Here is a 26836-nt window from a genome sequence, read left to right on the forward strand (position 1 = left end):
TTTTTTGGAATCGGGTTTGTGTGTGGCGTGTGTGTTCAGTGCAGTCATTTATTTGGTCATTGATCAGATAGGGAGGACCATCAGAATTTTGAATGGTCTCTGTGTGTGTGTGTGTGTGTGCGTGTGTGTGTGTGTGTGTGAGTGTGTGTGTGTGTGTGTGTGTGTGTGAGTGTGTGTGTGTGTATGTGTGTGAGTGTGTGTTTTGATAACTCTTAGTAGAGATTTCTATGCCTTGCCATATCGATTGTCTGGGGAAAATAGAGGGTTGTTGTGTATGTGTGTGTGTGTGTTTTGTGTATGTTTGTATGTGTTTGTGTTTGTGGGTGTATGTGTGGGGGCATTTGTGTGTGATTGTGCAAGTGTGTGATGTGTGTATGTTTGTCTTCAGAACCAAAATGTTATGAGTTGCCAATGGACCCTTTGTCTGGTTATGGTTTGGTTTTTTTATTTCTGGCAGAGAACACACAATATTTATTTCAGAGTGGAGTCACTTATGATTCATATAAACTGAGAGCGGGGGGGGGGGGGTGTTTGAGTATGAAAAGTGCTGTGGGAAGTCAGTTTAATGTTGTTGTGTTCTGCTCGCTCTTTATTAATATCATTCCAGATTAGTTGGCAGTTCATTATAACTAACGGCAAATGGTACTTGAAAAAGTAATGAGATGTACAGTTAGAGCTGTAGCCTTTTACTGTCACAGGGTTATGACAATTGTGAGTGTTATCTATTGATTTAGGTAGATATGTCGCTGACATAATTGGGGTCTCTAGGCTACATCTGTGTTCAACCTCAGAAAGATTTTGTGCTGACCTCAGTAAGTAGAAATAATCATGTTTTTTTTATCAAACTTCCCTTTTTATTCATTGTTCAATTCCTGGGCAGCTTTTTTTTGTCCTTGTGATATTTGTGTCACGACGCGGTGGAACCGGGCGCTGGTCAATTTTTTTGGCATATGTAAGCCTAGTTATTGGTATCATCTTAAAGCCTGTTCATTTGCCTTGCTTTCCATGAAGACAATACCCGTTTATCTTGGATACGAGTCGAGATATTTGCGATTGAATGAGGTGGGGTCGTCTGGTTTCAGAGGTGAAATTAGTGAGAAAATGGCCACCAAAGTTATTTCCTTAACTTGAGAGACGTTGGAAACTTGAAAATTTATGTCTTTTATGCATTTAATCAACGTTTTTCAGTAAAATCCTTAAAATGTATTTTTAATGGGCATAAAAGGTGTTGAGCCGAAAAACAAAAATCTGTAAAACTTCCTAAACCTACATAAAAGTGCTAGTTTCTTCACTTTCATTATTTTGACGAGCGCTTGATTTCACGCTGCCTCACATTTATCCTTCGTTCTGGGATACACCATGCTGGTGTCAAGGTAGACCCTAAAAAAAACTCTGTTGTTCTTTTGAATTTGATTATTTGAGTCGTAAAACATTTTTTTTTCCTTCTACTTCTATCATAGAAAATATGGAGAAATTTTATGTTATGTTTGTTTGTTTTTTGTCTTGAACAGTTTGGAAACCTTTTATGTGAGAAAATATGAATTATTTGAGTGTTTTGATGCTTTTTGAAAGTCTAGTTCTTATATTAAGGTTTATACAGACGAGAATATTAACGAGACACATTTATTATCAGGCCGCCCACATTTTTCTACAGAAAAAAGAGGAGACTGATTTTATGTCTTCATATGCCAATATGCTTCATTAGTTTATCATGGTGCATACATACTTCTTCAACATACAATATCATGATTGAATACAAATTGCTCATAGTTCAAATGCACCAACTCCTATCCTATTTTTTTGTTTGTTTTTTTCTCAATATTTTTCTGAATTATGAGACCACAGAAATGAGTGTGAAAGGTTGTCTGCGTGTTATTTTAGTATCAATGCATAGTAAGTTATCTCTAAGTCTTTCAAGTTTTCCTTTTCATCATTAAATGCCAATATCTTCAGCACTTCAACTTCATGCCTCAACCGTTGGTGAACCATAGAATTGCATTGTACTCATCCACAATATTTTTTTTTGCCTGGCTTTTGTAAGGCGAACCTCAGCTCTATATAAATGGACTTAAGAACACTGGAAAGTGCTGTGAGATGTCAGTTTTATAGATCATGTATAGAGTGTAAGTTCAGCTCTTTCATTGTTGCTATGGCCTCATGTGTGGGGAGCTTGGATCACATGTGTTTTGCAATAGTGCTGTTATAACTGACTTTTCTTTTTCTTTCTTTTTACCCCCCAAAAAAAATTAAAATTAAAAATTCTAATGCAAGTCTGCATTTAGACATCACATGTAAATTTTCATTTAATTTTTTTCTACCAATACTCATGAAAAAATGGTTGTTTCTCACTCTCTCTAGACATGCTTTTTTAAAATCTATAGTTTCCTTGGCGTGTGATGAATGATTGCACAGGGAGTCCCTTGAGTTTGGATGCCTGGCCAAAAAAAAATACACCAAAAATTGTCAGCAATATTTTAGTATTCAGTTGGAATATTTGGAAATAACATCTTTGATATGACTTTCACTCTTTTTTGATGCAACAGCCAATGAGTTTTGCACAATTCATGTGAACCAGATGCAATAACTCCACACTGCCTTTGATTTGAAAGGATGAGATTTCCCTTGTGTCCAGACGTTAGGGACACCCTGTAGGTTTGTTTCCCTGCAGACTTAAGTCAGTTTGTGTACCTTTTACATCAGAGGCAAAAAACTAATTTTTATTGTCTTGTTCCTATCAAGAATCATAAAAATTAAAAGCAAGAAAATTGTAAAGCTTCACCATAGCATTATTAAAAATGCATCTTTGTGATGTTGAAAGGGGCGTCTTTGATGGATCTTTGAGATGGTGTAAAAATTTTTAATTCTCCAAATTTGGGTTTCAGTGGATTGCATGGGACAGCGAGGAAGGATATTGTGTATTAACGTCTACTTCTCAAGCTGAATGGGCACACTTTATCGTAGTCCTAAAGCCAGAACCCAGTCAGGTGTGTTCATGATGTCGGAGCTGTGATGACTGGAACTGAATAATGACATGTTGTACTTATTCTATCCCGTTATTCTAAACTAGAACACTGATGACTATTTCAATGCCATAAGACCAGGCCTTTCCCTTGCAGGGAAATAGGAGGGTTTACTGTAAGATTATTTTTATTGAACTGAGGTTTTATGGACACAGTTGTTTATGACGAGATAAAAAAGTAGTGGCCAACTTGAAATCCCTCTAATTTTTTTCAGTTGATTCAGTTCACACGAGATGGGCTAACGGTCCAACATATTTTTTATGCTTCAGTTGTTTATAGTTTTTATTCTGCATAAAATCCTCTATTTTTTGAGGGACTGGTTTGTATGTCATGTAATGTTTATAATAATGATTTATTATTGTATGCCATATTTGTTTGACATAATCAGGGTCACCACACAACACGGACCACCATCGTTCTATATTCTATGATGAGCATCAATGTGTCTAACACTCACTTGCAGTGACAACCATCTTCTTCATAAAACTGTGATATTATACATTGACCTGTGTCCGTGTGTTCTCCGTGTCTACTGTTTGCTTGGTGTAGAATGTGGTGTGGAGAAGGCTACATTTTGATGAATCGGCTGTTCTACCGGTAGGCTTTTTTAAATATCTGCTTGTGGTAAATGGAGACAGCTTTTCCGTTACTTGTGAGTGGTTGGAGGGTGTTACTGGGTTGGTTGGTTCTTGTTTTCTTTCCATTTGTAGTCTGTCTAGCATTTTACTATTCTTAATAATCATCATTGTGCCAATGTGCTTATTATTTACGAACTTACAATGAATTTCTTCATTAAGTTCAGCTCTTTCTTCTCTTGCATAAAGTATGGACCCATGTAAACAAATGTCAAAATCAGAACATCTGTTCTTCGTTTCTTGTCATTTTGTCGCAGACTAAGAAGGACTTTAAGAAGATTGTTAGACACAATACTCCGACAAACGTCATTGTGCAATTTGGCATTTGTTGGAGTGGTGCGCTTACCCATCAAAGAGAATTAGGACGCATAATTCCTCCATCACCATCTTATCAAAATGTGCTCAATGTACAGGAGTATGGGAACTATAAATATTAAACCTTTCGTTACAACCCATTTTTCTTTCCTGGATACACCAAGATGGGGGAATAATCATGAAATTCCATGATGTATCAGATTTATCTGTACAACAAAGAAGGGTGCAATAGTCAGGTGACTTCTCCCACCCTCAGGGAAGATGAGATTATTACCTTATACAACGTTTCAACGAACGGAGATCAAAATGTATACACTTCTTTCTATTTCATTGTACAATTCTCAAAGGGCACAGTACATTCTTCTATTTTGTTTCACTTTTGTTTCATAATGTTCATAGATGGATAACTCACTGGTTAAGGGGACCGCTGCCTCTAATCCTGAATGCCATGGCGGTGGTGGTGGTGGTATCACCCTAATTAGAGCGGAGAAATTAACAGTCTTTCAGTCTTTAACCTCATGATCATCATTTATAGTATTTTTATATATATATATATATGTAATATATATATATATATATATATATATATATATATATATATATATATATATATAATGCAACAGGTCTTGAAAATTGACTGTGGTGTATCCTTCATCTCGACCATTGTTAACATTAACAGCAGGAGCCATGGCAGAAAAAAACAGAACTTGTTTTATCAAGGAGAGGGGAGTTGCCTGATTGTAGGGATGCCATTTGCTTTTTAATTTAAAAGAATTCTTGTTTTGGGGGGGACGAGGGGAGTTTTTCCTCACTGATATTTCCATATATTTTACTTAAGCCCTTTGGAAAAGCTGTTCTTCTCAATATTTCTTTTCTGTTTGACCCCATTTTAGTTGTGTCTATTTATAATTTTTTGTTTCATTTTACGAAAAAGCAACTTCCAAAAAATTTCACTTGATTTCACAAAACCCCAGTGGCATCCATGTGATTGTGTTACAATGTTAAGTTGCCTGGGCTACAACTGCTATAACAACTGCATCATTGACGACTGCAGTAGTGTGAGATAGTGAAGCAAAAGCTGGCTGCTCCTTGGGAAAAGTCACTATCATCGTCATCACAGTCGTCATTACCACCTTCATCATTATCATCATGGTCATCGTCATCATCATCGTCGTGGTCATTATCCCCCTCTACTTCAGAGGAAAAAAAAAAAACGAGCATTTTGTCACCCTTGAGAAATTTGTTTACTCTACAGTAACGTGCCCATTACTTTCACTTTTGCTACACAGACATTACTCAAGTCCATCTGGGGGGTTTTTGTAAAAAAAGAACTTGTTACTTTGTTGTTGGCTAACAGCGCAGTTTCTCCCTTGGGTTAATGTGTCTTGCTCAATGTCATTAGTCCATATTGTGTACTTAGGTAAGGAGGTTAGTCTATATTTGATTTGCCTGTGCTTTAATAATATTCCTGCTGAGTTGCACACAGCTTAATTAACCCTATCCCTACGCCCCGGGGTCATTTTGTACCCCCAGGATTGTATTCTTCACATTTTAAAATACTTCTAGTTCTTTGAGACTTTCAGTTTTTCTCGAAAAATCGTTTTGACAGACTGCTATGCAAAGCGTACGGATCGGATTAACGAGTAAATTTCCTCTTTGGAATGTGGGGCACAGAGTTCCCCACGTCGTATGGATACGATAGTAAAACATGATGTACGGATAGGGTTAACTAAGATGGTTAAAAAGAAACTTGGTATGTTTTTGTATGTGTTTTCTGAGCTGTGATAAGAAGCCCTAGCTTGGATACAGTTTTTGGTATTTTGATGTGTTTTTATCGCAGCCTTTCTGATAAGGGTAGTGAGTGTGCCTAATGTACTGCCTTTTGTATGCAACTTTCCAAAAGTAATAGTCATTGACATTGTCTCTGAAAAACTCCACGTGCATTTATTATTTTTGGTCTCTGTTTATTTAAATGGACAGTGGAAGTTTTCTTAATCTCTTTTCTAAATGTATTAAATATACTTTGCAGTGAGTATAGTTGTGGATAGATGTGCGATTGCTGTGCTTTAGTCGTGTAGATTTATGATATAGTGATATACAGTAGACTTTATTTAGCATGAAACTGTTTAACACACAAACTTCCTACTTCTCGAAAAGATTTCAAGTCCGTCCCCCCCACCCCCGCCTTATACATTAGTACCGAAGTCTGCTTAACGTGCAGAAAATATCTCTGGTCCCATGAAGTGTGAAGTTCATGTTTTCAGGGTTTTTACTGAAGTATATGCTGAAAAGATAAGATGCTCAAGTTTTTCACATATTCTTAATAGCTATTCTGCCCTTGTGTGTGATTGTATTGAGCTGATACTGCTAGGATCCTAGGAAGTTTCAACAAACATGCAACAAAAATAGGGTTCTGTGTTCATTTTCATATTTGTTACTGTTACCCAGCATAATTCCTCTGTCATTCTGGAAATCTTGAGTTATTGTTTATTATGAAAAATTACTCATGATTTTATGTTGTTTTTTTCCACATGATGGATATCAAATCTACTCTTGAAAAAAAACAATATTGTTGTTGAGTAACTGAGACATAGTTGCAAGTTATGTGTCACCTTGGAGTCTAGCATAATTTTGGTTTCAGAACAAATTGTTGTAAAATGTCTTCTCTTCATTCTATCTAGTGTGCTTTTTTAAAAACTTCCACACATTTTTGTCAGCATAATTAGGCCTATTATTTTGAATGTGAGGACACATATTCTTGTACACTTGTTTTATTCACAAGAAATCAGTTGAAATTAGAAAACTACAATGTTTTTCTGCATTTCTACATTTAATGTAAAAACATGCCATCAGTGTCCCCTGACTCTCTGAATTTAACTGCAATAATGTCATACCTTCCATGCTCAGAAGTGCACTTGACAAAATTCTACCAAGACGCGATGTCTCTGAAATCTCCCGAAGCAATTGTCAGACAGTTTTAATTCTATTTGCTGACTTGTGTTTTTAAGATTTTCAACCTTTTCTCAATAGTGAAATCAAAGAAATATGAAGCATTTCAACCTTTTCTCAATACTGAAATCAAAGAAATATGAAGCAATCAAAAATCCTGCTCTGAAATGTTTGTTTGGCTGCATGGAATGAGGTTTGTATCCCTCAGGCTTTGCCTACAGATAACCGTGACATAATGCATGTTCTGTTAGAGTTGACCATCAACTTGTGCCATGAGCGTTGACGATGCCTTTGTCCCATGACTTCATTGAACTCATTCAGTCGACAATTATTTTTTACCTTACTTTTACCTCACTTTTATCTGTGGCTGGTGTAGGCCTGTACTTTGCATTATATTTGAACTGAACTAGGCCTATGAGTGAGATATTTCCACTTACAAGGAACAGATTAGGCTTCGGATAAGAGGAAAATGAGAGACACTTTATGTATTTGTTGAGAATAAAAGCTTTTATCTTAGTTGTATTAGAGTAGTGTTACCTCATATCTTTATGGTTCACTTAAGTGAAAAAAAAGTCACTTGACCATAAGGCCTGTTTTGTAGTGGCAAATAGTGTGACCTTTCCAGTCATTATAAACTGGCCTACAGTTTGCCATAGCTGTCTTGTTGAGGGCCTACATACAGTGACCTCTGGGAGAACCAGGCAATAACAAAGTCACAGTTTCATTGTAGGAGTCAGTCCTAGTACAGTCAAACTTGTCTCAAGACATCCACCCATTATTATCAATGAGAAAAGTGGTCTTCTTAAACAGGTGGTCCTGGATCATCTTCATAAAGTGTCAGATCTGAAACAGGCATTGATGATCATGGCTCTATTTCTATATATTCATGTCTTTGCTTTGATTCTCTAATGCTCTAAAAAAACAAAAACAACCCGGTATCACTATTATACTGGTGTTTCCCACTCACTCGTCAGTTCAGGTTTTCCTAATAAGTTGCTCTGGGTCTACCACCGCCTCATTTGCCTTTTATTTTTCCAGTGTTTTGGGCGTTGTCATTATAATATATAAAAGAAAAACAAAGTGGGATAGAGGTAGATGAGATGTCTTGGACAGGTGGTCTCTAGAGCAGGTTTGACTGTATGTCTACATTCTGTGATCCAATCCCACAATAAATAAACCAGTAGGCTATTGAGGGACAGAGTGCTCCCCATGTGTCTGATTTGTAATCCTCGGCATGATTTCTGATCTGAGGCTTTGTTTCCATTTGATGTACCTTATGTTTTGAGTAGTATACAAATGTTTCTCAGAATGGATAGATATATATATATATATATGTATAGATTATGTAAATATGATTATGAAGTATGTGCCTTAGCTTATTTTCTTATTCATCTACAACATGGCCAAGATTTTGTTACTGTTTCTCTATTTGATTATTTTTTTCCCCTTTCAGCTGTGCGCGCACTTTTTTTTCCTCCATTTGCTGGACATTCCAGAGTGGGTCAGTTGTTTGTGTTATGAGTATGTGGGGGAGCCTGGATGAGTGGGAGCCTGATGTGGGCGAGCAAGCCTCTTGGTTTCTGCGATGATTTCTTTGTGTAATGTGAATTCCTGGTGGATGTGTAGCCTACAATACAAGCTGCCAGTGAAACTCCTCTCTGTGTGGGCTTGTACTAGTGTATGACAGAAAGTAGAAAGCCAAACCAGTGATGATACACTTTTTTGCGTTTTTCTCTTTTTTTCCGTCTTTTTTTCCCCTCACCTTTGATGTGGTTTTGCACTTAAGTTTTCTCGTTCTTCAAACTGTTGTATTTTATTTACTTACCGGGATAAAGAGTTTCATATTATAGGAATCATCTGTTTCTGTTTCAGAGATTTTTCATAAAGCATTCGATGCTATGGTCCTATTTGTAACTGGTTGCACTGACCTGCAAAATGTAGTTTTTGAGTCCTAGGCCAAGAGAGAGTGTGGGGGGGGGATTCTACTTTTCTTCCCTAGAAGAAGTAGAAGTAGAACAATGAAAACGGTCTGGTTTGTCTCATAGGGCCTGAAATTCTTGTCAGAATCAAATTTAAAAGTTGTATTATTCTTTCTCATTGTAGGTCAAAATAATGTGATTTAGTTGAGGACAAGGAACTGGAATTCCTCATTGTCAGAACTTAAGATACAGTCTTTGCTGACATCATCACGTTTTATTTATTTTATGCAGCCCACCTATCATCGAGCGATTGTTTTTTTAGTTTGAAGAAATGTTGAGTGCTCATCCTTTTCCTACCATGTGCCTTTGTACTTGAGTTTTCTGCTGATTCCTTTGTGCTATGGTTTTGAGTTGTTGTTTTTTTTATACTGAAATACAGTAATCAGTCTAACCCTATGGCTATGTGTTGTTTGAGCTTTTATTTTTGTTCTTGTTTATCTTAAAAGTCACGAGTCATGATTTAGGCCTACCTTTTAGAAAAATGTGTGTTCCACATTTTGACAAATATGTTAACATTTTCAAGGAGAAGGATTCTACACCTGGCAATGCAATTTGAAGCTTCGTCTATTTGTGTTTTTGTTTGTCTTTTAGAAGCCAACTGTTTACATTGGAGGTTTAACGGTTAGGCACTAGATGTACAACAAGGTCGCTTACAGAAGATCCGAGTTAATTCTTATGTGGGAAGAATTTTAAATCTTAACCTTGATACTGGGATGTTGTGACTTTCTCACCTGGATGGTCTCGAAAAGCAGGGTCGAAGCCCACTTCGTAATTGATCTAAAATGTGCTGATGAAAGAAACATTTACATTAATTTCTAAAAAAGATAAAAAGTCAGTGGTCTAAATAATAGAAAAAGATGTTTTTTATTATGACAGAAGTGTGACTTTTCAAGGGAAAGAGTTCTATACATCATGCTATGCAATCTATAGCTTCACTTGGTATTTTCACTTGTTTATCTTACAGGTCAAAGGTCTAGGTAAAAAGAAATGTGCATTCTCTATTTTGGTTAAAAAAGTAAGCCTTTTCAAGGAGAAGAATACCCTGCAGTATCTGTGCAGTAGCGGTTGCACATAATAGGTCTGAACGGGAGAATTTTTATTGAGTTTTTCAGTCTTTATGCTGGGATGTTGTATCCCTCTCAGCCTGGGTAGGCCCTGACAGGCAGGGTCAAAGCCTGCCTCTTAATTGATCTAAATTGTGTTGATGGGGAAGTAAAAATAGCTAGGTCTATTATAATTTTTTTTTTATCATGACTAAAAGAAAGGAGACCGTACATTTTAAAAATTCACACGTTCCATATTTCATTGGAAAAAGCCCCTTTTCAAGAAAATGAATTATACTGTTATTGTTATTCAGTTTGAGTTCCACCTGTTGTCAAACTTAAATTTTTAGTTTAATAAAATTGTTAAATTGGAGACACACTGGTGTAACGTTGATTTTGTTAAAATGTCATTATTTGAACAACAGCTTCATCAAGAAAATCCCAGAAATTGATTTGTTGGGTTGTGGAATGCCGTCGATGATATGCCTCACTTGTAAAATTATTGTTTTGGGTACAATGCCAATGTTGTTACCCATCAATGTATAGAAATAAGTTGAAAAAGAGCATTTAAAATTTTCCACTTTTTATTTTAAGAGAAGGGCACATTCAGATAAAATATTTATGAATAGATCATATATACAACATCATACATTCCCTTTCCATAAATTTAGAATGAGTATTTGCCTCACGGAGCAAAGTAAAGAAAATAAATCCTTCTCTGAATAGCTACAACCCACAGCATTTATTTTTCCTCTTTTCACAAGTTATATCATCAGGTTTCATAAAAGATAATAGCAGAAAAGCAAGGAAAGAAAGCAAAAGAACAAGTTTAAAGACATATAGGAATACCGGTAAAATATAAGTTTCATGCCTTGTCAGCGATGCATTGTAAAAACGCTGTGAATTTGAGCTCATGGGACAGTGCCTGTATGTTGGGCTGTCATTAGTCGAAAAACAAAGCTTTACAGATGCCATAATAGCTCTCCATCTCTGTGGCAGGTCTGTTCGCCGTGATGGTTTGCATATAATAAATACAATCTTTCATTCCAGGACCGCATTAACTTACACTGTTTTCACAGTTTAATACCGGTACTTCATATATAAAAAGCTCAATGTACTGAGTTAAAAGTAAACCAGTTCTTTTCGGTTCAATTCTTCCTCCATGTTGAATTTTTAAAAATCATGCTGCTCCAAGTCAAGAGGTAAAACGTAAAAGGATGATGATGCACCATCACAAGGTACAGACGAAGGCAGAAAAAAATAGAACAAAATTTTCAGGCTCTCCTCCAAAATAGTTTCATTCATTTATAACAAATTCAACTGATATTAGTCACTCTCATAAAAACATTGAGAGATCACAACAAATGAGAATCATATCATAACAATAGTGTTGTGCTCTAACCCTCAAACTTGAAGAAATGACCTTATGCAGTTGCGATCGCCGTAAAACCTCTACTAAATAATAAAATGAACTGGAAGAAATAGGGGTTGTGTATCCACTGCATAGGTCGATATGCAGTCCTAAATAAGACTGAGGAGACAGCGTAATATATAAAAAAGTACTGTGAGCTAACTTTTGTGTCTTCTCTCTTAGATTAAATTAGAATGCTTGATATTTTTTTTTAATTTACGTGTTAAAATTTTCTTAAGAAAGCAAACAGTTATGTGGCTAGAAGATAACAGTCAATAAGCATGCGAAACTAACGGCGCTAGATGTGTCAGGATCTTTCAGGAGCTGCTAGCAGTGACAACATTTGCCGGCCACCAGCTGGGTACCTCACATGTCAGTGTCACTGACTGACCGTCGGATCCCATCACTGAGAGAGTGTCCTTGACATGAGCCAATCGCAGCAGGCCAAGACCAGTGGTGCCCTCATTACTACGAAACTTTCCGGCATTTTTCCCTTTTTCAGTCGAAATTGTTGAATCCCTGTCAATGGTGGCATCTCTGAAAAAAAATTCAACAAAAGATTCTGGTTAAAACCATTCGATCTAATCAGATTGACAAAAGTTCATAGACCATAAAAACTTCATTTTAAGAGCCAGACATGAATAATACAGCGGGGGTATTATTTGGTCCTTTAAAAAATATTCTAACATTTATTAACTCTATTTTTTTTGTTTTAGTAGAGGGTTTTACGGCGCTCGCAACTGCATAAGGTCATATGAGCGCTAAGGGGAGGGTGTCAACAGAGAAGTCTTTACAGGGAATCAGATTTACTCTGCTCATCTCTCTAGCTTCAACAGCACAAAGTCTGCTTCGACTATCAAGGGACCCCAGAAATAGCGGGTCACATTTGTGACAAACATAAAAGAAGTAGAGGAAAATGACAATAGTAAGGATTAGGAAAGAAAAAGCAGCGGTTCCCTGTTGTACATCAGGCACAGTTATGAGCTTGACATTGATGAATCAACCCATTTACAATTCTACTGTGCATGAACGAGAAATGTCCCCCCTTTGGGAATGGCCTAAAGACACTACAGTCAGTGGCACTGCCCCGGAGGGTATGAACTATAAAAGAAGAGTAAAGTTTCAACTTAGACACAATTGTTGGATGCGGGAGGGAAAAAACAAATAAGATAAGTTGCATTTCCTTTGTACCAGTACAAAAGATATAACAGCACTTGTGCAGTCAAGTAACAGCAACTTACAAATTACCAATGTCTGTGGTATATTTTTGTTCAGCTCTTCACCACAGCACGCAGAAAATGAAAATTCAACAATTACTGACCAAGTGGAAACTTTTTCTATTGAGTATATTTGGCTGTCTGCTGCAAACGTATTCCACTCAACGCAGGTTGGCTCAGAAAAGAAAGGTTGAAGCAGCCTACCTTCAAAATGATCTAAAGTGTGCTATTGGGGGAGCAAAACATATTGACAATTAAATATAATAAAACTCACGAATCTAATGTGAGAGGCATCAAGCGCTTGCGAGTGACTCCTGTATGGAACGTGCGGGCCGTCAGTTCTTGGCCAATGTAGCAACCTTTTTGGAAGTTTACTGGAACAAAAAAAGAGATTTAGAATTTTGCATTACAAAGCCTTTCAACTACAGATCCACTTCTTTAGTGATAAAATACAGCACTCTTGAACAAAAGAAGCCCCGATATAACGTAGGAAGGATTCTATGCATAAACTAAGAAAAATCTGAATTAAGGATTCAAAAGCTCACACAATGTCTGAGGCCCAATCCCTAACCAATTTAACTGACAATAAACAAAACACATATAAAAAAAGAAGGGGCAGAGGGAATATTGAAGAGGTATCACTTAAAAGGACTTTATACAGAAGCAAAGGCTGACTCACCTCCATTCATAAAAGCTAAATTACTCTCCAGAGGCAAGCAGTTGCCCGGAGGCAGGTCGTTCACCCCCTCAGGGATCCCCCACAGGTAGCGATGAACTCTGTACTCTTTCTCATCTACCGTCTTGAGTTCTGGAAGAAAATGCGATAAAAAAAATCAGTTACAAAGACCACATATGAAATAGCTCACACTAGAAAATAAACCCACAGTAGGCCTACAATTCTGAGCAGGTCAGGTGCTTAGTTACCAAACTTGTATAACTATGATATAGTGTGTGTCTGCCTGACACAAATGCTAATCTCAGGATGTGGTAATGTTGTTGTGTTGAAAAGTGACAAAATTTTTAATAAGCAACATCAGCTTTCAAGTGACCAAATGCTCAACCGCATGGTGGTAATGTTACGCACAGAAACCAAGACTTTTACCCCTGAGCCAACCCGGAGACTTCAAGAAAGGTGGCTCTATGTGAGAGGGTGTAAACTGAGCTCGTGTACTCAGTGTAGTATATTTCTTGTCAGTCAGTGCTGAGATAAACCAGAGAGGAATGATGTACGTCCATTGAGAATTTAGACCATTCTCATTGTTCACACTGTTTTTGAATATATATCAAAAATAATTTTAGTCTGACAATTTATGGAAACAAAGGTTGCTGTTAAAGGAAAAAAGCTGCTGTTAAAGCTAAAAGTGTTTGTAGAAAAATTATGTTGCACAAGTTTATGTTGCTTCAAGGTGGTGGTTGCTCTTATCTGGATTGCTGTAAAGGGACATCACTGTATATCAGAAAAGATGTACCTGAAGATTGCGCAATAATCTATGAAACACAAAAAAACTGTTGAAATATAATGAGCCATGAAGAATAGGCAAGCAAAATATTTAAAGAGTCTCATGTGAGTAGGAGTAATAAATAGACCAACTGCAAACCAAGGGGGGGAGGTGGTGTTCTTTCCAACATCCTTTATTTGACTAGCTGTTTAGTTAGTGGTCTCAAGATTAGGCTCTCGGCTCACAACCATAAGGTCATGGGTTCAAATCCCATGAGGGGTTTGACATTGTACCCTTGAGAAAGACACTTTGCACAAAATTTCCTCACTTTACCCAAGTGGACTTGGGTACCCAGCTATAGACAGCGAGAGATCTTGTCAGTTTTTAAACGTTTGAGCACTTAATCGGCAACTTGCATCGTAAGCTTCCAGGGAAGCGAAGAACGTTTCTAATTGTTCTAGGATCTGCTGGGATAATAATAGTTGTAAAACATATAGCATGCAGTAGAGCGAGGATATGCGCTATACAAAAGTAATTGTCATTATTTACCTCCAATATTGTCACCATGAGTGAGGATCCTGTTGGCAAAGACAGGGACCCGAGGATCGTGAAAACAGAAAGCGTCACTTGGATAAGAGGGAGTAACGCTCTTTTCTGAGCTCTCCCCTGTCTGAAACTCTGACCACACTGTGTACTCATCAGTCACATCTGAGATGTCAACCTACGAGAGCAGACCAAACAACTAATAAATATTTTGTACTTTTATTAAAAAGATCATCATTCGTTCTACTTTTCCAAAGAATTTGCAATCATTTCCACTGAGGAAAACCAAATATCTCTAGCGTCGCTACCCCTGTCTTGAGAAAATCGTAACTGAAAATGTGGGGTTTTTGGAAATTTGTATTTTAATTTTTTAATCTTGTTTTGATAAAGGAAGTATTGTCAAAAATGGTACAATTCAGTGTAGCATGTAATCTGATTATATTTATATTGTTGTAATTTCTCATTTGAGTTATTTTGCTGTTGAGGGCCAACTTAGTATTCTGTTCTGAGGCTGGGTACACATTCTCTTTTTTCAAATGATATGATCCAGCTGTAAAGTCTAAGACCAATTAATATTCTCAATAAAAATAAGACAGGCAACATTTCAAGTGCTAAATCTCTGACAAAGAGCCTTCTCTGGCTGCTTCAATACAAAGCATTAATTCACTGCACTATCCTTAAACAAACATACACACCAAACACACACACAATCAGTTTTAATCACCAAGAAAAATTAAAGTAACAAATAAAATATGAATGGATATAATATAAATAAAATGTAAAGCTTGTACAAAATATCATTAATGCAAGAACCTATTTCCTAAAAAAATAATTTTTTAAACCCCCAAAAAACAACCCATACTTAACCTTTTTTCTCAGCTTGTATTTTTTAAATATCTTTGCCAGCTCATCTCTCACAGTAGAGTCCACATCAACGAGAACTGTCATGGGGCTGTCAGGCCCCTCAGAGACATTGCACAGGAACAAGTCATATAACACTCGCCCCTGAAATGACAGCACACAGACTGATCAGGTACATACAGGGTAATCAGAGACGCAGGAGGAGGGGAAGGGGGGGGAGGGAGGGAGAGAGAGAGAGAGAGAGAGAGAGAGCGAGAGAGAGAGAGAGAAAGAGACAGAACAGGCAGAGACGGAGAGTGAGATACAGAGAGACAGAGAGAGAAACAAAGAGAGAGAGAAATAGAGAGGGAGAGAGAGAGAGGGGGAGTGACAGACAGATAGACAGACAGCAGAGAGATAGGAAAAACAGACAGACAGAGCTAGAGAGAGCTTTCCAAGTGTCTAACTTCGAGTTGGTGTAATGTACATTTATTTTTCATAAACTTATCAGATATTTTTGGTAGGCCTACTGTACCTTTCCCAAGAATGGCAAAAAACCTGTATATCTAAGAAGTCAGGATCTACTTAAAACTGGCATTAGTTTGGACACTACTTCATCCCTGCAGTCTCTTCACAAACTTATAGCATATATGCTTGTTCACAAATCAATAGGCGTCAATAGTCTAGAAGTGATTAGTATGCCAGACTCATAATCATCAGATTGCTGGTTCATGGGTTTGAGGATCAGCTCCGCCCAATATTGTGTCCTTGGGTAAGGCACTTCATATGAATTCTTTTCATTTGGCTTGGACATTCTATTGGAGAGTAAAGTGTACAATTGAAACCTGGTATAACAGGGCTGGTGGGACCAGAGAAAAAGTCCGTTATATCAGAAATGCAAGGGAAGTAAGCATTTGTGGACTAATCCAATTGTATTATTCATGGGTAATTTCCCTTGCACACCACAGCCCTCTCTCGTGGCCATGTGGCAAGCCTGCACATGACACATTACGCGTGCGTGTAGCTAGGTTTAGGGCTAGATAAAAGTCGGAAGCACACCGCAGCCCTCTCTCGCTTCACCCGCAGCGTGTGCTTGCAGTGGCTTGCGTGGGCTTGCTCCATCAATGTGTTACTCTCTCTCTCTCTTACTTTTTACACATTGTGAACAAGCCTTTGTCCAAGCTGTAACCGATTGGGCTCCGATGAGACCCTGTTATTGCTGATAACTTTTAATAGAGACAAAGAGTGGGAAAAAACGGGGATTTAAAAAATCCCTGTTATTACCAGATCCCTGTTATTACCGGGCCTGCATGGTTTCCACTGTATGTATTACAGTGTTGCAAGGGCGTTAAACCTCTATACAATTTGGAATATTTTTTCGCCCAATTATTTCTCCCCTAATATCGTAACTCAGCAGATATTCCACTCGTTATAGAGTAGACACTATATTCCCAGGTGACAATATAGACTTAGTGCAACTACCTACCTGAACATTGAGCATCATACTGTACTGAATTGACGGTGATTTTTCCACCAGCTGTTGGACATCGTTGGTCACAAGACCTTGAAGAAAAGAGGCAGTGTCTTTTCCTGAGAGACGAAGTACACCTCTAGTGGAAAGTTTACAGGCCGCATGAACAGATCTTTTGTTTGAAGTGTGGAAATGTCTGTGAATGATCTTGCTTGCTAGTTTCCTCCATAGACACTGACTCAGACCTGTCATCATTACTTTTAACGGTGGACCCAAGCTGCCATGGGCGTTCATGATAATCTACAGAGGGAAGAAAAAAAGCCAAATTAAAAATTTTGTTAACACACTTACCTCTGAGAGATTTGAAGTCACTGGAATGTTATTACACTCTTACAGCACAAGTCATCTTGTACACCATATATACATATGGTAGATATAGCACACAACCACTGTAACTCTCTGTCACAAGGAATAATGATATAATGCCATGCCACTATTATTGGAGTGCAATTGTAATTTTTTGTAGATCTGACCTTGTATTTGCCAGCTCAATCAAAAGGACCTTTTACCTCATAGAAATGAGAGGATGAAGTAACCATAGGAATACCATCCTTTAAACAGAAAGCAAATATAAATAAGGAAACATGGCACAATGTGTCCAATATGTGTGCAAGCAACAAAAGATTTATTTTTTTATATCACAAGGCAAGGTCATATAATATAATATAATATAAAGAAGACATCAGATCAGAATGAACATTTTAATTGGGGGATAGAAATGTGCTTATAATTGAAAAAGACAGAGGCAAAGGACGTTACCAATAATTCTTTGATTCTACAGTGGCATCAGATGATCAGTAGACAAATATTCACTGACATGGGTAGATTTCGTCAGTTGACTGGCGGAGGACAACAGACAGAATTACATAAAACTAAACACAGCAGGAGAGTACAACTTTATCGTTCATAAATAAAAAAACTCTGTAATTCCATGTACAACAGACACAGGTGAATCTATCAAATGAATAGCATATATCTGAATAACGTGAGACAAAATTTAAATAACATCACACTCATAAAAATAACAACAAATTAATGTCAACAAACTCAGGAGTATCAACTGTCTGCAGTGGCAAAAGAGAAAGTAGAATATTAAGTCAAGAATCAAGAGTAGTGTCCCTTGACGTTTTACGACAACATACGGAGAATTGCGACAATCAACAATAAAGTTTTTATTTACATCGACAAGAAGGAAGGAAGGAAGTCTTCGTGGCGAATCACAATTCGCCAAACTGTGTTGATTGTTATTATTGAACCGGTCAATCGATTTAGCCAGCTCACGTAGGGTATTCATGCTTTTTGTTCACTTATGTTTCCATTAATATGCGCTCAATTTCTTATTCTGTTTCTCACGTGTTCAGCGAGTATCACATTTCAGTAATCTCAACTATTGATGTTGTCGGAGAGGATCATGCATGCAGAGAGTGAGAGTTGAAAGAGAGTGATAGTATTTTTAGGCTACTGTGAGAAAGTGAAAGTTGATTCTTCTTCACTGCGATTAGATCTAGAATCTAGTGTAAGTCAAATAATATGGTGTTCAGTATGACTGCACGTTGTGGCTCTAAATGCATTCTTATTAATTGATTCTGATTGAAGAGGAACAGCATTGTCTACCGATCTTGAATCTCTCTATGTCTCTGTTTCATTCCCTGTCAACAACAAAGTCGTCAAAGTCACAACATTGGAAAAATTAAATTGTCAAACTGATGTGATTAACCGATTCTTGTACCTTTGCCATTGTGAATGCTACTGCTACTGTTGTAACAAGACTGAACTAACTGACTGGACTGGAGTTGTTAGAATTCTTTCATTACTGATCTTGCCTATTTGTCAGCTCTTCTTGCTAGAGAGTCTAGAGTCTAGATTAAATTCTTGTTCCATAACATGTACATTTAAACAGAACGCATGTCTAGTAGTTTGTTACATTGTTAGAAGCATCGTGAATGGAGTTCAGACAGAGAAAGAAATGTGCATAGATCTACTTTTGTCACTTGTGAATATTGGACTTCTATTCCAGTATACTTGGCGCCAATCGGATTAAAGGACAAGAGATTCTTCCGCAGTTTTTCCTACCAGATCTAATTTTTGTTTTCAATACACTGGGACACTGGGTTCTTGAAAAGGTAAGTCTGGCAATGTAAAGTGGGTATAGTACAGTAGCCGTCGCCTAAGATCCCACAGTTTACGATCCTGGTTCGCTTGTAACACTTTGCCGCTTCATCTCGCCGATCGGATATGTTTACCTCCCAATTTCTTTGGATTTTCCCCAAAATGTGATGGCAAAGTGTTAAAGATCCTGCTGTTTTTAGATACAGATTTTTTATAGACAAAAGTCACCTCTCTAAGATCCCGCTCTGATTCACTCTGAAGGTCTACATTCAGCTAAGATCCCTTATTTCAGATTGTAATTTACGGAACAAAAACGCGGGCGAGCAAAAGGGAAAAGTTGAGATCATGGAACTGACTGTCGCATCAAAGGTCAACCACTCTCGTGAATGTGCTCACATTAAAGCTTTGCAACACCCAATGAAAAGGTACAATGTTTACCCCAAACCGGATCATACCGAGGTGTTAACTGACCGATGCGTTTGTTTTGCTCAAACATTGCACTCGCATCTGAGTTTTCCTCCTAAAATTACATCACTCGCTGGGTGGATAGGGCCTACAAGTTCGCTCCCGGTGGAATCAATCAAACTGTGAACTCTTCCTTGACCGTTGCAGCATCAGTTTTCTCTACTCCTGAATTTTATTTGGTGTTGTCACAACCTAATGGTAGCATAATTTAACGACAAAGGCAGAGATGGAAAGCTATCAATTTTGGACAGGTAAAGTAGGGGAGGGGCAACTGAAAGCGTAGATCTTGAGACTCATGACTCGTGATAGGATAATGTTATATATATGGCATGCCTCATGCCACTGTGATTGGTCATCAAGGTGGACTACTCTTTGCTCACCATGTCATTATAAACCCACCCAACGGTCATGATGTCAGTTCATTTTAGAGTGATGGGAGACCATTTTACCCATTGTGAGTCTTTTAATGGGTCACTACAGATTCATCCCTGGGTTTGTTGGCTAAGATCCCGTTCACCTAAGATCCTGTATTTTTTCCTTGCTCTCGAGCACTAGGATCTTTGGTGAAGACTATACTGTATTTTAGTTGACTTTGGACGACTGACTTCGACAAACTTGCCTTGGTTGACGTTGAGTGATACATTGTACAGTTCTCTCAGCCACAAAAAAATTCAAGCATAATGCTCTGCCAAGAAAACAGTCAATAATTACCTATTCTCGTTCAGGACCTGATATGATTATATTTTGATTAAATTAAATCAGTTATAATTGTTTGGGGGCTTACCTAGAGGTACTTGTTCACCTCTCATTCAAAAGGTCACAGAATTAAAAACTTGCAGAGAGATGAAAACATTTTCTTAATTTCTAATTATGCTCCCCTTTCTCCTATTTTCCTCATGTACGTTAACCCTGTTCTGTCATCTGCTTTGATTTAATACCTTTAAAAGTTTTAAAGAAATGAACTCTCTAGGTGGTGAATACACAGTATTTTCTTTTCTTACAACTTTTACTGCTGTGGGGAAATTATTGTCGAACATTTATTATAATCAAACAGTACGAAAAGTTATATATTAATTTTTTAATTTTCTTCAGCTACTTCATCATGCCCCTTCCTCTGGACGTGGGTGTCCGTGCGGGAATGGTGTACCTGGTCCTGGTTCTCGCCATCCCCATCCAGTACTATCTCTCTAACCAGATGTCCGTGCCAAGTACACAGAGGGATGCCAATTTAAAAAGGTGGTTTTTATTTCATAATTTACTGAGAGACCTGTTTTCACATTTATAAACTCATATCATTTGCACACTAAGACACACATAGGGTTAACAGATTCATATATAATGTAATCATATATTCCTACTGTCTCAGACTTGATGACCGTGAGAGAACAATATAACTTCTCTAGTGTTGCATGGATCTCTGTACCAAATTTGAGAAAGATTATGTTTGATCATCTAGACGTGATAGTCTCAAACTTGAACAGGTTAGGTGAGCATCGTGCATCAGTCATGTCTTGGAGTGACCCAGAAAAGGCCTTTTATGTGTTAAAAAATACACTGAATTCAAGTCTCCTGCAAAAAAAAAGCTTCAAGCCATTGCAGGGAGTAGGAGTCAGTTTAATGTCAGATTATACACAAAGTCCACAATCCACCAGATTATGTTTTCTTCATAATTAGTGTGCGAATATACTTACTTATCTTTTATTTATTGAAACCTGTGTTGTAGTGGTTTAAGTGCTTCACTTTTGCATGCAGAAGATTTGGGTTCATTTCCCATGTTAGGAAGAGTTTTTTTTTAATTGAGTAAGTCCACCTGTTTGCTGGGTCGTGTTCCTTTCATCCTGCTTTGGCCAAGACAGGCAGGGACAAAGTTGCCTGCCTCTTAAATGATCTAAGTAATTGTGCCGATGGAAGCATAAAACATTTGGCTCGAAAACATTTATTGTTATTTTGTGGATCTGATATATTTACAATCGTGATGCATGTTGCTTAATATACATATGCCAAAAAATGTTATGTCTTCTTTATTCTTATGTGACAATCAGACTGCTGAAGACTTTCTACCACTTCAAGAGCAAGTACTTGTCCCTGCCATCTTGGAAACGTTGGTGCTGGAGCTGGTTTAAGAAGGCTGAAAGTTTAAGAAGTAAGTCCTGTAATACTTACTGTGAAAAAAAAAATTGTTTTTTAAACCAAAATACAACAGAGTTGTCATTAATGAGAAAACAGGTTCACATCAAAGTCAGGATTGAAAATTTGGTAGAAATGCACGCGTTGCTGCAGAGAGGGTTTTTTTTTTTTTTTACAAACATTGTGAATTAATAAGAAATGATGTGTTTAACAGGGAAAGGCTTTAAAAAGTGTGAGAGTTTTAATTTACAATTTTACCCTATCTGAGATAAGATGATATTCTGGTATACTTTTTTTTCATGGTTTTAAGATTTATTACAGACAAATCTAATTTCAAATGCAACATCTGTTGTATGTAATAACAGGCCTGCAATTTTTTTTCTAATGTTGTTTTTTTGTTTCAGCCGGACAGAAGTTTATCATCCTGGGCAAAGATCCAGGAAAGGACATGGGAGAGACACCGGCGAAAGATGTCTTGACTTATCGCAACCCTGAAGGGTACTTTGCCAGTAAGTGTACAGAAATTAAGTTTCTACACACAGCAATGGTTTAATTCTCAGTAGTGCTGGTTTATACGAAATGAGAGAAAGGATTCAGATCCTTTTGTTAGTGTCAAATTCAATAAAGCATTGCTAAAGAATCTGTTGGCGGCTGCTTTGACAACAGATATGTTATCGATAAAACAAAAAAATTCTAGGTACACTTTCTAAAGGTAAAACAGATACTTTATTCTAAGGACAAAATCTGTATATATATACTCTCTGGATCTTAAAGGTTGTAGTTCAAGATGCATTATTAACAAAATGTATGTGATAATTATACTGCCATTTTGATGCTTATTATGTCATGCTTTTCTTTTTCTTTTTCAACTTAGAATCAACAGAAGTTCGATCGTATCGACCCACTGATGTAAAGTTTCGTGTTGGCCAAGTTGTCAAACACAAAATCTGGGGATACAGGGGAGTTATCATAGGCTGGGATGCCAAGGCACATGTAAGTTTTGAAAAGTGTATTTCTCCTTTTTAATTAGATACATTGATTTGTTGATATCCGTATTTGAATTATGAAAATCTTAAATCTTTTCCCTTTTCACTGGGAGATATGCAGGCTCACAGTCGACTAATGTTTTTTTCCAAATAAGTGTCGTGTTTTGTTCTTATTATGTAACACATTTTGTTTATTTCAACTTGCCTCAAGACAATTTGGACTTCAGATTTGTTGTACATTCTTGTATATCTTTATCATCTTGTTTTTAATTAACAGACAAATAGAACTTTGAAATTTACGTTTTAATATATATGTGATCTCTAATATGTGATGAGAGTGAAAAGGTTACAGATACAGTGGAAACCTGATATAACAGGGATGGTGGGAGAAAAGAAAATGTCCTGTTATATCCGATCCCTGTTAAAACAGAAAAGCAAGGAAAGTAAGCATTTGTGGACTAATCCTGCTGTACCTATTCATGGGTAGTTTCCTTTGCCACAAGTACCCACAAATAGGTATTGGCACCAACTTTCTCCTTGCCTCCTCAAACCACATCAGAAGAGTTTGGTCCACAGCATCTGCATCGGGAAGTCTCATCTTCTTTCGATCCAGAGCAAACTTTCCATTGGAGTATGCTGCCACTATTTTCTCTCTATCCTTGATAATGGTGTGAATCGACCCTTGTGGAAGGTCGAACTCACGACAAATCTGCTAGTGGAGCTTGCTTCTTGTCAACAGCCTGGATTATTTCGTATTTTTTGTCAATTGAAAGGCATCTTCTCTTGCGCTTGAATTCGTTGGTGACACATTACGCTTGCGTGTTGTTAGGTTTCGGACTAGATCGGGGTCTGAAGAGCACACCGCAGCCCTCTCTCGCTTCACACGCTGCGTGTGCTTGCAATGGCATGACTTGCGTGGGCTTGCTCCACCACTGCGTTACTCTCTCTCTCTCTCTCTCTCTCTCTCTCTCTCTCTCTCTCTCTCTCTCTCTCTCTCTCTCTCTCTTTCTCTCTCTCTCTCTCTCTCTCTCTCTCTCTCTCTCTCTCTCTCTCTCTCTCTCTCTCTATCTCTCTCCACATTGTTAACGAGCGTTTGTCCCTGCTATAACCGGTTGGGTTCCGATGAGGCCCTGTTATTGCCGATAACTTTTAATAGAGACAAAGAGTAGGAAAAAGCGGGGATTTCAAAAATCCCTGTTATTACCGGATCCCTGTTATTACATGGCCTGTTATATATGGTTTCCACTGTAAATGATTTTATCTTTGCTCTGCCATATTTGGTCGCTTTTATTTCTTAATGACAAGCGGGCTAACACAGATTTTGGGGGTTTCCAGAATTCTTGACCTGCACCAAAAGTGGGCTTTGCCTTACCTATAGGAGAAGTTTGGTTTCATTGGTGTGTATACTTGTTTGGTTATAGAGAAAACTCTCCTTGTCTTTTAAAGAAACTGAACAAGGGGCAAAATAGGGATAGCCCCCTTGTGCTTAAAAGTGACCATTTTATGGTTATACTTCCAATTTTTGATCCTTTCAGGCTCCTGAGGAGTGGTTGAACAAAATGCATCCTCCAGATAAAACAGTGAGTACACTAGAAAACTACACTCTCTATATATATATATGTATATACACTTTACTCGTACTTTCAACATTTTATGTATTTGTAGTCTCAGAAATGTTCTCTTTGTAAATGAATAGCAATGTTTTAATTTTTGAGGCATGCAGACAAAATTAGTTACTTCTCACATTTCACAAATTGAGATATTGGCCAAAAATCAACACTAGGGTCAAATTTGTAAAAATTTCTATTGATGCCATATTCTTTAACTATAACATTAACTTGCCTTTCATTATTTAATTTCATACTTGCAAATTTTAAAAACTCCCCCTATAAGCGTGATGTATCTATTTTTATAAGGCTTAAATCCGAGAAATAACTCATTTTGTCAACACGCTTCACATTTGTTTGTTTCTTCTTATTGAAAGAATGTCACCAAACCGGAGTTTGTTGTCTAGCGGGCAGGTGCTTCGTTGTCTTTCACAGGATACCTTTGTTCGATTCCCAAGTTGAGAGAATTTCTGCAGGAATCTTGTATTCATCTCAGCCCGCATTGGCCCTGACTGGTTGCCTGCTTCCTGTTTGATCTAAATTAATTGTGACGATGGGGTGAAAAAAAAACCCCATTGCAAAAACAAAAATGTCTTCAAATAAAAATAATCCGTTTCAGTAAGTCATGGAATGTTTTTCTTAGTTGCATTTTCCTCCCTGAGAGGTCCTATTGCACCCCTATCCATCTCGAAAAAGGAATGATAAACTCATTTCTATTGCTCACTTACTGGGGGCAAAAAGAAAAAAAAATTTTTACAAATTTTTTTTTTCTTTTCAGCGGTGGCGAGACATGCCCAACTATTCCATATTGGTAGATACACGAGACAGAGGTACACCCCAGTCCACGTACGTGCCTCAGGAAAATATAGAAGTCATTTCTAATTATGAGGTGAGAGGAGTGTTTAGTTTTCTTTCGTATCAAGAGCTTTTACTCAGGTGGTCATGTGGGAAGGTTGCATTCATATTGCGTGTACATTGTCTTGTGGGAAGGAGATTGTTTGTAATGGTTTGAATTAACTATATCTGTATGTCATGTTTTGCTATCGTATTCATATGACGTGGGCAACTCTGTGCCACCATTTTCCAAACAGGAAATTTACTCGTTAATCCTATCCATACGCTTTGCGTATAAGTCTGTCAAAATGATTTTTTTAAAAATACTGAGTTTCAAAAAGATCTTCACGCTAAAAGTATTCTAAAATGTGAAGAATACAATCCCGGGGGTACACAATGACTCCAAGGTGTACGGATAGGGTTAAGGATACAATAATATTTTTTGACAACGAGAATAGCTTTAAGATGTTTGGTCAAAATTGTTTCATGGCCTCATTTAAGTCAAATGAGTTTTTATTTTAGCTTACTGGCTTTTCCATTGGCTTTTCCTAACTTACTGGATTCCACACAAGTTAAAACCTTTCTTGGTTCTGGCATGTGCCGTAGCTGTCTCAGCCAAAAGTAATTGGAGTTATTCAAACAATGTATTTTCTCTTTCTAGAATATGTTCAATTAAAATAGATTTTTGTTGTATTTAGTTTTTCTTCATGTTATGTACAATGATGTTGTGCTGTTTGATATGTGTTGGAAATGATAAATCTTCAACTTCACTTTCTGAAATGCTCACATTGTACTTGTATCATGTTTGTTTTATATATTTTTTTGTCGTAGAAACGTGTTGAAAACCTACTGCTGATTTCTGATAACAGGTGACCAATAAAGAGTTTTATAGTTGTGCCTTTTCTTGTCTTATTTCAGATACAGCATCCTTTCATCTGGGACTACTTTGATTCCTTTGATGGGGCCCTGTACATCATGAGGAAGGCTTTGAGATATTTTTACCCCAAAGATGGATGATGTTGCCTTTTGGGTGTAGGACAGACAAACAGCTGGAAATATAAGGGCATTTGTTTCTGCCTCAGAAGCGTTAAATGTTTATTTTTAAGTAAACAGAATTGTTCAGTAATGGGACATTCACTTTCGGCTTAATTCATCTTGTGTAGAGAACTAGAATCTGTTTTAAGGTTAGTTTAGGTTAATGCCAAATGTTTTGAGACAAATAAAGAAAGAAAGGACTTTAGTTCTGAAGTCTCAAAAGTGAAATGAAAGAAAGTGATTTTGTCAAACGACAAGTCTTTGAGCTTCCCAATCTGTTATTTGTAAAACAACTGTAAAATTGAAATTGAAGATTGTGAACCTGTGTAATTGTTTTCTACCATGACTGTCGGAGCTGTTAGTTGATTGTTCAAAATTCCTTCACCATCTCATCTAAAACAAATGACATTTGGTTTTGTTTCTAGTGCTGTTTTCTTGTTTTCTTTGCTAAGACGAAGTTTGCCAAAGTGAAGAGGTGGCATTTGTTTGTTTATTTTGGGGTTTTTTCTTCCCACGAAAATGCATGGTTGAGACTTCACCTCCTGACTCGACCACTCAGTTGCAGCTTTGAGAGTTTGTCCCTTTGTGTACTCCTCTTTGGTTTTGTCATGCAATGAGACACTGGTGATGGGTGACACAGCACAGAGGTTATGGTGTCGCGTTTCAAAATTTTAAAGTTTTTTTAGGCCATCGTCATAATACATTCAGTCAACTCAACAGTATTTTTGAATATGTCCCCCCTATGCAAGAT

General features: G+C 37.3%; 3 protein-coding genes across 7 annotated transcripts in view; 2 read left to right on the top strand and 1 right to left on the bottom strand.

Moving 5' to 3' along the window:
• LOC101851008 (transmembrane protein 135) overlaps positions 1-3875 on the top strand; it is a gene marked incomplete in the record, with an annotated part of 131334 nt that extends 127459 nt beyond the window's left edge. The window contains 1 exon segment of the mRNA XM_013087940.2: positions 1-3875.
• A 6632-nt stretch (positions 3876-10507) lies between these two features.
• On the bottom strand, positions 10508-18013 carry LOC101861414 (putative transferase CAF17 homolog, mitochondrial). Of its 3 annotated transcripts, XM_035972364.1 has the most exons (8): positions 17970-17991; positions 17682-17761; positions 16878-17162; positions 15419-15556; positions 14558-14729; positions 13249-13377; positions 12844-12943; positions 10508-11889 (listed from the first exon to the last, which is right to left on the bottom strand). In XM_035972364.1, exons 3-8 carry the CDS (start codon positions 17154-17156, stop codon positions 11670-11672), a joined length of 1038 nt encoding a protein of 345 aa, XP_035828257.1. In that variant the 5' UTR covers positions 17157-17162; positions 17682-17761; positions 17970-17991; the 3' UTR covers positions 10508-11669. The 3 variants fall into 3 exon arrangements, with proteins under 3 accessions (XP_035828257.1, XP_005090881.1, XP_005090879.1); XM_005090824.2 differs by lacking the exon at positions 17682-17761 and having other exon boundaries at positions 17970-18013; XM_005090822.3 differs by lacking the exon at positions 17970-17991 and having other exon boundaries at positions 17682-17952.
• Positions 18014-18100: 87 nt separating this feature from the next.
• LOC101861932 (clp protease adapter protein ClpF, chloroplastic) lies at positions 18101-26577 on the top strand. Of its 3 annotated transcripts, none has more exons than XM_005090826.3 (9): positions 18101-18208; positions 18940-19045; positions 20589-20732; positions 21539-21639; positions 22028-22132; positions 22498-22616; positions 24145-24189; positions 24995-25105; positions 25969-26577. In XM_005090826.3, exons 3-9 carry the CDS (start codon positions 20599-20601, stop codon positions 26065-26067), a joined length of 714 nt encoding a protein of 237 aa, XP_005090883.1. In that variant the 5' UTR covers positions 18101-18208; positions 18940-19045; positions 20589-20598; the 3' UTR covers positions 26068-26577. The 3 variants fall into 3 exon arrangements, with proteins under 3 accessions (XP_005090883.1, XP_035828262.1, XP_012943411.1); XM_035972369.1 differs by having other exon boundaries at positions 18101-18203; XM_013087957.2 differs by lacking the exon at positions 18101-18208 and adding an exon at positions 18230-18438.
• Positions 26578-26836: the final 259 nt, after the last annotated feature.

Source organism: Aplysia californica, unplaced genomic scaffold (assembly GCF_000002075.1).
Source record: "Aplysia californica isolate F4 #8 unplaced genomic scaffold, AplCal3.0 scaffold00022, whole genome shotgun sequence".
NCBI lineage: Eukaryota > Metazoa > Mollusca > Gastropoda > Aplysiida > Aplysiidae > Aplysia > Aplysia californica.